The sequence below is a fragment of the Vigna unguiculata genome, chromosome 3 (assembly GCF_037176805.1).
Source record: "Vigna unguiculata cultivar grain cowpea cultivar isolate G323 ecotype 2 chromosome 3, ASM3717680v1, whole genome shotgun sequence".
In the NCBI taxonomy this organism is placed as follows: Eukaryota; Viridiplantae; Streptophyta; class Magnoliopsida; order Fabales; family Fabaceae; genus Vigna; species Vigna unguiculata.
Window position 1 is genome coordinate 7,164,527 of NC_140794.1, and position 11,971 is coordinate 7,176,497.

Sequence of the window (11,971 nt, forward strand, 5' to 3'; positions counted from 1 at the left end):
AGAGATCTTTATTATTATAATTAATAACTCGCTAGTATATTTAATATCATATTCAACCTAGGACTACAAAATATTAAATATGAGTTAATGTCATTGTTCTAATCAGGGTGACACTTTTTTATTTACAACTGCACAAGATTTCATCAATAAACTTCAATTAGATCTAAGAAACTTTTGAATTATGCGAAACTTAAAAACTTCTGAATATAGATTAATATTTTTATAAGAAGTTAGTTGAGATGATATCGTTTATTACATTATTTTCTGTATTATCTGCATTAGAATTAAAACTCAGTTTCTGTTACGATTATTTTTTTTAAAACACCGAAGGATTGAAAGAAGAATCAGTATTTAAATTTTCTTTGATTCTAACTCTTAAATGATATAAATTTATTAAAGATAGGAGATGAGTTAATTTTCCATTTGTTTAAGTTAAGAATGTAAGCGTAAGTCTAAGTTTTAAATTGTCTAGAAATAAAAAAGTAAAGAATTATAGAAGAATAAAGACTCCTAAATTTATTGTCTTAAATTTTTGGTTTGAGAGTGGTGTCAATATTTGACGAAGTTAAATTTAAGTTTCATTGATATTCTGTCTCTCTCCAGTAAAACTCATCTATAAACCTAACATTTTATTTTGTAATTATCTAAAATCTTATAGATTTTTCAAGAAAGAATTTATCTGAAAGACATAACACTAATAAAATCTAAAATTTACTCTATATATAATTTATACTCATAGATTCTCAATGAAATCTAATTAATTTCTTGAATTTTCTTGTCCACTAAAAGAAAGTTAGTTCTTTATTATTTAGAGAGAAATATGGTAAGTTTTTATATAATATTTTTTGGACCACTTGCATCAACATGGTGTACACATATCACCTTAATGCTCAAATCATTAACCATATGTATCAAATAAGTACATGCTCTTCTCTAGGATAAAGAAAATTGTGTTTCTTAGATTACATTTTGAAAGTTCATGACACAAATTTATGGTTAATTATTACTTTTTTTTTTTTGCTTGTAAAGAAAAGAAAGAAAGTATGCATAGAGAAATAAATAAGATAGTCTTAAAAAGGTTAACGGTATATCTGACATGGTTAAGAGTAAGATAAGAGAGGCCCCTATAAAGGCTAAAAACCTAAAAATATAGTATGTGAAATCTATCTTTGAAAAAAAGGTCTCTTTTCCCAATGGTGGTTGATAACTCAACAACAAGAACAGATATTCCTCAGTTAAAGTAAAATTGATTGTCTGGGAAAAGAAGAAAGTAGATACGATAATGATTTATAACATACAAAATAGGATTGTGCTGCCTCCTACCTCGACAAAGGAAGAACCTTAAACAATAAATTTTTCTACTTTAATCAAATAATACCAACCTTTCTTTTTCACCTCTTTCACAATCTCTTTTCACCTTCCTTTTCTTCGATATGTAATTTTCTATCCATCAACTAATTTAATAGTGTCACCAAAAAGAAATCTATTTTTTCATGTTCATGGTGGATTAGAGAAAAAGGAATTTTTTCTCTAGCTTTACCTTTTCAAAGTGTAGTGGGTTTACTTGGAGGGGGAAAAAAATCTAAATATATGAATTTTAATATTATTTCTGACCCAATTCAAGTCGATCCGGCAAAATTGTCAGAAATAATGACCGGAAATTACTGTGTTTGGAACATGGAGTTCCATGTAACAATTTCGTCCATAAAAGGTGCATTAGAAGATAAAGAAAGAAATGAATATTTAAATTGCGTTTGATTTCGACTTCTGAATAATGTGAGATTTATTGGGTGTACCGAAACAACTTCCATGCATATGATAAATTATCAAGTTATTAAAATTTGTATTTGTTGTTCTGTATCAACTCAGTTTATTTTAATACATTATATAAGTGTAATTTATACTTCCAACTATTAAAAATTATTTTAAGTATTTTATTTTTAAAAAATTATTATAAAGTTGATGATTTTATATATCCTACACGACAAACAAAAAATTTTACATTTTTTTCAAATCATTTTACATTATCAATGTATGATTTGTTGACTTTTAAAGAAAATTGACAGATAGTACATATATAGATCAAACCTTATATTAATTTGTGTTATAATTATCCCATCTTTTCAAAGAAAACATAATTTTCTCCTAATCGAACATTAACATGTAACGCTGGAAAATCCAAAGAGAAAAGTAAATTAACTTGCCTAAAATAAAAAACAAATGAAGATGGCTTAATTTTACCCTTAAGATTAGGATATTAATTAATTACTTAATTAGGTTTCATTTGAGTGTCTCGAACAGTATTAGTATACAAAACCATTTTCTTTCTCTCTCTACTTTATTTTAAAACTTTACTTCTATTTATTATCATCATTTGAATTCAAGTAATAGTTCAAGAAAAGATGATTGTGAAAAGATTTTTTTTTTCTTTCTATATATACCTCAGCATATTTAGCAGGAAGGATATGGTCAACATTGTTCTCATAACTATTACTTTCACGAAACAACAAAAAGAAACGTAAATTTTGTTTCCTAATTAATAGGTTCATAAATTGGAATTTAGAGAGCAAACAATAAGAAGTGAAGGGTTAATTAGTTAAATGGGTGATTATAAATTTGAAGAAAATATAGAAAGTAGGAAAAGAAGATAAGATAAAATAAAATAAAAAATGTGAAGAGCATGGAACAATGGATATATGACATATTCTCTTATTATTATGATGTGTTATGAGAAAGAGATGCAGGCATAATCCCTTAATGTGAAGAATACGGTTGTCTTTATCAATAAGAGTCGCTATCAGAGCCACGTTGGTTGAAAATTTGCAAAAAGTGTGCTTCATTTCTGCTGTAAAATTAGGAGGATTGCTCACTGAAAATTCATTGTATGTGCCTAAGGAAGTTGACGTTTCAGATTTGATTTTGGGAAAATGCTATGTGTAAGATTCATCTCATTTTTTATTTTTTATTTTGAGAAAAAAATATATTTATCAGAAATAGAAGGAAATTTTTTCCTTTCGCTTTCTCTTATTCCATTTTCCTTTATGAATTGAAACATGATCTACTTTTCTTTAGATTTCAGTGTAAAAAAGTAAGATAATGATATTTTGATTAATAAATTTTGATAATTTTTTTTCATAACATAATGTTTCATTTTCTAAATAGTTTTAAAATATTAAGAATGAGAAAATAAAAAAATGAAAAATTACTTAAAAGATGTCACCTAAAATTATAAAAGAAAATTGTCAAAAATTAATAGTAAAAAATTATTTTTCAAAAAAGTAACAACTATCATACAACGATTAATAATTCAACCACTGTAAATATGCTTCTCCCAAAGAAATAAAAAACAGAGAAAAGATTAAATTATTGTAGATTTAGAAACCTGACCCTAAATCGCTGCAGAAAGATAGAGACAGGTGATGCAGTGAGCACAGACATCATAGTTCACTTCCAATCTGTGCTATGAAGACATAACATAGCATAATATTTAGAGGGGAGAAAACAAACACATCATACTTATAAACAAAAACCTTGTACCATTTTAATAAAAATGTTCAATTCAACTTTGTCATAAACCTCAATTTTATACATAGATACAACCAGAGAATTGGCCTTTACTTTTCGGAAAAAAATGAACCAAAACAATCTAATTTATCATTATCCTAAAAAATGAATGGTTTCTGCTTCCTTGTCTCACTTCTCATGCATAATAATTTTCATGGATTCCTCTACCAATTATAGATTTGGACTGGAAGCAACAGGTGGGGTTTTTGCTTCGTTGACAATGTTCATGATTTCTTCTATACTTTGAACACAATATTTTGTATTTTCTTGATTGAGGTAGAAATAGTGAGCATCTTCTGATAACTCCATAGGCAAGTTCTTCAAAAACCATGGATGTGACTTGATTTCTTCCATGGTGATTCTCTACAACATAATTATAAAGCAGAGTTACAACATACGCTTAGTATTACATTATATCATGCAACAGTGTTCTTTTCTTTACAAATGTATGACTATGTTCATGTTCTTTTACATACCTTTGATGGATTTGCCACAAAAATACGAGATATCAGATTTTTACTGCCTTCACTTAAAACATTGTGGGGGAACTCGTATTGAACAGCCGAAATTCGCTGCATAAAAGTATACATAGAAAATCATTAAGACTCTAGACATAAGACATGGTCAATCTATCGGCAAAGATTATTATAAAACAAAAACTTCTGCAATAACTACTTAAAGTTATAATTGCAGTGATTTCTGGTACATCTAGAGTCTACATTACATGAAAATTATTAAATAGTGACCAATTTTATGACTCAAAAATATGTTTAGAGACAAATTTAAAAATCAATTTCGTAATCAGAAACTAATTCTTTTGGTAACCAAAACTTATATAGTTAATGTTAGTGATCATTTTAGAGATCAATTCATAATAAAAACTATTTTAGTTACTAATCTAGAGACCAATTGTAATTTTTTGAAACTATTTTAGTCACCAATAATTTCTCGTTTATAAATTGATATCTAAATTGGTCACGACTACTTATTTTTTGTCACTAAAATTTGTCATTAATCAAATATTTTCTTGTAGTTGTATAAAAATTTTTACAATAATATATGGGAATTAGATATGAGATTTTTAGGAGGAGCGACCGAAAGATTTGGTACTAATAAGTTATAAACAAGTTGTATAAAAGATGACACTACTTTCGATAAAAACCTAAAAATAATAGATTTATGGACCAGTCTATCTAACATAGTACTTTCGACTCATTTTAAACTCTTTACATTAAACTTAAAAAACAAAGCAAATTACCTGAACCATTTTTCGGAGATTTTGACGATCATTTTTGTCCTCAAATGGCAATGTTCCTACAAGCATTGTATAAAGCATTACTCCGCAGGACCATACATCTGCCAACTGAACAAGTAGAAAACAAACACATTAGCCAAAAACTGAATAGAACTACCATATAATATGAACATGAATCTTTTATTCTTTTTCATGATCTAAGGTTAGAAGCTCTTATTACCTTTCCATCATAATCTTTCCCAGAAATTATCTCTGGTGCAATATAGGCTGGAGTTCCTACCATTGAATGAGTCCTCGAATAATTTAGACATGACTACAAAATTGAAGATTATCAGAAGTAGAGATTAATTAGTATCTAACAATGCATTTAATTCAATAATGTAAACATGAACTTCATGATTCAACCTTAGAATAGCCAAAATCACAAATTTTAAGACGATGTGCTGGACTTCCATCCAACAAGGTATTCTCCAACTTCAAGTCTCGATGACATATTTCCTACAAAAGAAGGGAAACAAAAATCATATTGCTACTGACACATAAAAAACCAAAACAATTCATTTCAGGTTAAATATATTTTTAATTCCTGAATTTTATTATAAAATGAAAATTCGTCTTTGTCCAAAATTTTGATATATTTTGATCTCTTGATTAAAAATTGAATGAATATAATTTTTTTAATCAAATTATGTTAAATTGTATTGACGTGTCAAACGTGTGTCATGTCATATTAGTATTTAAATTGTTGATGCCGTTTGACATGTGCTTACTTCGATATCAATTGAAAAACACATTGACATGTCAAAAAAATTATGATAACTAAATTAAAAGGACTATAGCTATTTATTTTAAAATTTGAGAACCAAAATATACCAAAATTTCATATATAAACAAATTATAATTTCATGACTAAAAACATACTTAACATAACACAGTAATATGCATTTCATTTACCATGTCATGACAATAACTAACTCCTGCGATCAACTGCTGGAAGAAATATCGAGCCTGAAAGATTTACCAGTCACAATAAGAATCAAAACAAATTGGATAATATATAAATAAACTTTTTGAGTCATTAAACATGTTCACTGTAATAAAACTTGACTAATTGTTTAAAATTGCATATTCTTTTAATGGTTAAGATAGGCTACGGTTGGAAATCCAAAAATAAATTTAAATTTTACATTGAATAGAAAAAAAATGAGTAATATAACATACTTGATCTTCTGCGATTCTTCTTTGGTGAAGAACATGGTAAAACAATTCTCCACCAGCTGCATACTCCATAACTATTGCAAGATGTGTTGGAGTCAGAGCTACCTGCAAACTTCAAAATCCATATTAAACACTTGTTCTTATTATAATATTTTTTACACAATTAATTAAATTCAAATGGTTTTAATATTCTTTACACAATTAATTAAATTCAATTATGTTGTATGATTAAAGTAGCATAACTTTAATTTTATATGGGACAACATTTATAATCTTATTACGATTTTTTAAAGTTACTTTTTATTATTTAAAATAAGAGATTCATGGACAGAGATGAAGAACAATTGTTTGATATTTGTTTCAGTTTACACCCATGATCCTATGAATATGAAATTATTCTTACTTTATTATAATTATACATTGTATAACTCCATATTTTTTATGATTGTGGAGTTAATAAACTAATAATAAATTTGTTTTCTTTAATATAGTGTTATATATTAAAATAAATATGTATCCACAATTACATGTAATTAAATTATAATAATAGAAGTCAAAGCAAGTAATTTAAAGTTTTTACAACAAAAGGGGATCATACCTCTTTGAACTTAACAATATTGGGATGACGAAGAGATCTATGGTTTATGATTTCCCTTGCCACCATTTCATGAATCTGCCAAAGGTAGAAATTATAATTGAAATTATGATGAAATTATAAATCATAGTTGAAAACAAATTTTAAAAATATTAACTTTGAAAATAATATGTAAATTTTATAAAATAAAAATACTTTTTAATCAATGTATAATCATTAACGGTGTATCTATTTAATTAAAAGAAGAGTAGCTGGTATTTACAGTCATGCCACGGTTTCTCTATTCATTTTCAAAGTGTTTTTATATTTAAAACTAAAACGTTATTTCCGTATTATTTTCATTTGAAAATGAAATCAAATACAAATAGTAATTTTTAATTTTAGAGAAAAAGAAAAAAATTGCAATAACCAAAACAAAAATATTCATCTGTTTTTTCAGGAAAAAAAATTCAATCTTTTTCAAAATAAAAAATCACCCTACATTAAGAAAAAAATAAGACTACTTTATAAAAAAAAATCAAACTATTCCCAGAAACGACACATAAGTGTTTAATATTCTTTCCAATAGAGATGTTTTCTTTTTTTAATTTTTTACAACAAATTGCATGACATTCTTAGAATATTTCATATAAAACATCATTTTCAACAAATTATGATGTTTTCTTAATGTGATAAAGGAAAGTTTCACAGTAAGCTATAATATATTTAGGGTTAAACATGTGTTTAGTAATTGAATTTTAACGCGGAATTAAAATTTGTTTATATATTAAATTTTGGTAATATTTTTGTTTTTAAATTTTAAAAATTAATAGATATAATATTTTAATTAATAATAAAATTTGTCAAACATTTTTCTTAACTGATATACGTTTCAGTGTCAACTAAATGAAAAATACATTTAACACATTAATAAAATATAAAATTTAACGTAATTAAATTAAAAATAGTTTATTTATTTGTTTTTAAAATTTAAAAACTAAAATATATTAAAATTTTGAATAAAGATGAATTTCAATCTCATATCAAAATTTAAATTAATTGAAAACATATTTAATTCATATATTTGTTGAGATGATAATTTTATAATATGACAAAAACTTTATAATTTGTTTTAAAACGGACCATACTTTCTATAATAGTTTAAGGATGAAAACATATTTTATCATAATCTAAATTCTATTTTTAAACATTTTATAAATAAAACACAATTATTTAGAAAAAAAAAAAAAAAACTCAACAATCCTGGGATCCCAAGTTGATTCCATATAATAGAATTCAATAGTTGAAGCTGTAAAACAGCATCACACCATCTTAAATTGATGAATGAAATGTAAGAAAACCCTAAATTATAAAAAAAAGGAAGATGATTGGTGAAATAGTGTACCTTATGTCCCCGTTCCATGAATTTGACAGCAACGTGTTCTTTGGTTTCTCTGTGACGCATAAGTTTCACCACTGCAACTCTCCCATCGCCTATATTCTCTTCTACCAACTCGTATTTCTCCATTAATTCCTCTCTTTCTTCTTCAAACCTAATCACAATTCAATTATCAAACTTCTAAATTCACACTCATCAATCTAAGATATCAATTAACAAATATATATACACAAATGTTTAAGATATAAGATCTTATCATTTTCATAAATGATAAAGATAAACAAATCTATAAAAATAATTAAAGATAAGACAAAATCTACACATTAAACTTATGCTTTATTCTAATACTGTAATCTTATCATGTCATACATAATCTCAAATAATCAGATTCCAATAAATAATTAACATAATTCGTATTTTTCAAAATTATTTTTCTTTTGATAAAAAAATTAATATTACTTCATTAAAAATCATCTTTATATATATTTATAATGTATATTTAAAAACGTATACACTATCTATCTGTAATGGTTAAATTTAATTTTTAAAGAGGAAATGACTTTTGAGGCATTTAACGGCTACTAGTTGAAGTTATATCTAGTTTTGAATGCGACTGAAACAGCGTAAATCTTTTCAGGAAAAACTCGTTAATTTATACTATAGAACGATACATAATTTTTAAATATACGTTATATTATATTAATAGATAATAATATTATTATTAAGTTAATATATAAAATAAAATTATATTTATTAAAATTAAATTAAAATATATAAAAAATATGAGAGAATAATTATTGATAAATAAAAAATATATATAAAAATGACGATCAATTTAATAAATAATTATATTTTAAAGGATAAAATTAATATTTTAAAATGTGGAATCAATTTCTATCTCCTAATTTTATTTTAAGGATTTTAAATTTAATAATTAATATTAATTTTAATGTTATGTATTTGTAAATATTTTTTATATTAAAAATTAAAAATTTAAAGCAGCACGCACGCTTAATACAACTATACTTTTATTTCACTATAAGTTTTCTTTTATTTACGTTGTACAATTATTACAAATTATAAATAAAGGTAAAATAGAGATAAAATTTATATAAACGAAATGAGAAAATTTGTATTTTTATAGATTAGAGAAAATTATATATAATTAATTTAAATATTAAATAACAAGTTTTATGAAGTAGAACATTGTGAATAAAATATAATTCTCATACACTGTCAATGCAAATATTATAATATTATTAAATAATTAAATTATTTTAGATGTAATTTTAGATACTTAACAAAATTAAAAATCTTATCATACATGAGAATCTAGGATTAGACAACAGTATTAACAAGTTTCGCAAGATTTTAAGTTACATATTGAAAAATAATCCTTTCTTAAGAAGTTAAAAATACTTTTATTTAAATTATAATATATCGTATTCATTTCTAATAACCAAACGAATCTAAGATTTTTCTTTTATTTATGGAACGAAACGACTTTTGAGGCATTAAGTGGTTATAGAATGACTTTATATAATCACAATTGAATAAAGGTTGTGGAAATTTGACTGAACACGTGTTTTAAAAAAAAAATCTTAAACATAATAAGATCGTATATTAAAGGATAAAGAAAATTTTAAATCTTCAAAATGAAAAAAAAAAAATAAAATCCATATTTTAAAGCCACTTCTACTAAAGAAAATTCATTTTAGAATCTACAAAAGTCATTTAATATTTTAGAGTACAAATTTATCATTTAAATAAATCTTAAGAAACTTTATACTCTAAAGCAATGCAAGATCTTACAAACAAATTAAAAAAAAATGTTTTCCAAGATTGATAAAATAAATATATAAAATTGAATTTAATAAAGAATAAAATCATAATAGTTTTACTTTTAAAAACAAAATCACTGATATGATAGTATGATGGATCAATCCAATATTTTCTGTTCTTTTCGATCAATTTATTTAAGATAGATTTTTTATTTATTCTAAATATCAATAAGTACTTATTGAAATTTATACCCTATTATGCTCTCTATGTTTCTCTCCCAATTAATTTCTCCATTAACTTCAAAATTTTGAGAAAATTACTTCGAAATTTATAATTACGTTGATTTAAATTAATTTATTGAGATATATCGATGCAAATTTAACAAATTTTACTTTTTTTAGTTCAAATACATAAGATAAAATGTATTTTTAGTCTTCCTAAAATTTAGATATTTACTTTTTGTTGGATCCAATTTTCATTAAAAGATCATATAAACTAAGTATACAACAAAATATATATATATATATATATATATATATATATATATATATATATATATATAAATCTTGAATATAATATTATATTCAAATTAAATCGAACTAACATTTCACACGTGAATTGGAAGTTATTATCAACTTGTTATTTATTCATTCTGGATTTTATCGTAACACTTTCTTCCGGTTCATTATATCATAGATTAATCATGCTCGTATTATTAGATTTTAAATGAATAAGAATTAAACACAAATTTTTATTTTCTTTTACAAGCATACTTCTAAGATATATGAACACGATGTGTGATCTCATTATTTTAACTTAATAATTTAAATACTTCTATATTAAAAATTCTTCCTCCCACTTGAGTAAGTACAATGATGGTGGATAATATAAATGAAATGTAAATAATAAAAGTTTGATTACAGTAAAAACAAGAGGCTACAAGTTAATTAGTTTTGTAATTTATCTCCACTTATAATCTCTTAAATAGTTTTTATTTGCTAGTTTTTTCAAAATAAAGTAAATAAAAATAATTTTCTTTAAAATTAAAGAACAATATGAAAAATTTGATGGTAATTTTGTATTTATTTTAGTAATCTTATTGATATTTAATTCCATACATATACAATAGATAAAAATTTAATTTTATGGTACTCACTAATAATACACATGTTTAAAATAATTTGTATTCAGAGAAGATAAAAAAAAAAGCTTGACATGACACACATAAAAGAATGTATGTTAAGTTTGCATGTGAATAAAAAATGTATTATTATAGAAATTTATAGAATATGTATGTTTGAAATTTTCATTAGCTTATTCTTTTTATTTGTAGTTTGTTCGTGTTCTCTTGCAACGATCATTATAATTGTGTGAGTATATAAACTTGCAGGTAAGAGCGAGACTAAACCATAAAAATAAAGGTTGTTTTGAAAGTTTTTTATGTTTTTGTTTGATGTATGTGGAAATGATGTAATGTGTAATCTTAAATTTTCATCTAGTATTAATCTTTGTAGATATCAATTTTTTTTAAGAAGCTTTGACACCAAGAACTAAAACATACACTATATATCTATTCATGTAATTCTCTTACTTGAATTTTGGCCAAGTTTGTTTGATATTCTAAATTGTTATGTTAATATTAATAAATTGACTCTATATTTTGGATTGTTATAGTAATAACATATTTAATGTGCGTTTTTGTACAATTATGAAAATTTAAAGTTAGTGTCTCATGACATTTATACAAATACTAACTCATACTTCCAATAAAAATAACAAAATACATCATTTATCTTGTCTACTTTAAAAATATCAAGACAATTATTTTTAATAGTTGAATAAAATTTTATAATACTATCAACATCCTTTGGGTCAACTTTGTTTTACATTTACCTAAAAAAATAATTGTAGTTATATAAAATAAATTTACTATATTTTAAAAAATACATTACAAAGTGATTCAAATTTACAATCCATAAAAAAATATTGCACCCTTTGGAATTAGTTAATCCTTAATTATCAAATCAACTTTCTAGTTGACTATGTTGAATGTCATAACTCACATTCGAGATCAGATGAGTTTGAAAGTATTTTACAAGTTAATCTATCTAACATTTTGTAAAACAATTACTAAATTAAATAATCCAAACTAATTATACTATCATAACGTGATACTTTT

At 24.1% G+C, this 11,971-nt stretch overlaps 1 protein-coding gene across 1 annotated transcript; it reads right to left on the reverse strand.

Moving 5' to 3' along the window:
* Nucleotides 1–3,735: 3,735 nt before the first annotated feature.
* On the reverse strand, nt 3,736–8,148 carry LOC114178610 (serine/threonine-protein kinase SAPK7-like). Its single transcript, XM_028064617.2, has 9 exons — nt 8,017–8,148; nt 6,636–6,710; nt 6,041–6,142; nt 5,774–5,827; nt 5,225–5,317; nt 5,040–5,132; nt 4,823–4,927; nt 4,041–4,136; nt 3,736–3,927 (listed from the first exon to the last, which is right to left on the reverse strand). The coding sequence occupies exons 1-9, from the start codon at nt 8,137–8,139 to the stop codon at nt 3,736–3,738; spliced, it is 933 nt and encodes a 310-aa protein (XP_027920418.2). The 5' UTR covers nt 8,140–8,148.
* Nucleotides 8,149–11,971: the final 3,823 nt, after the last annotated feature.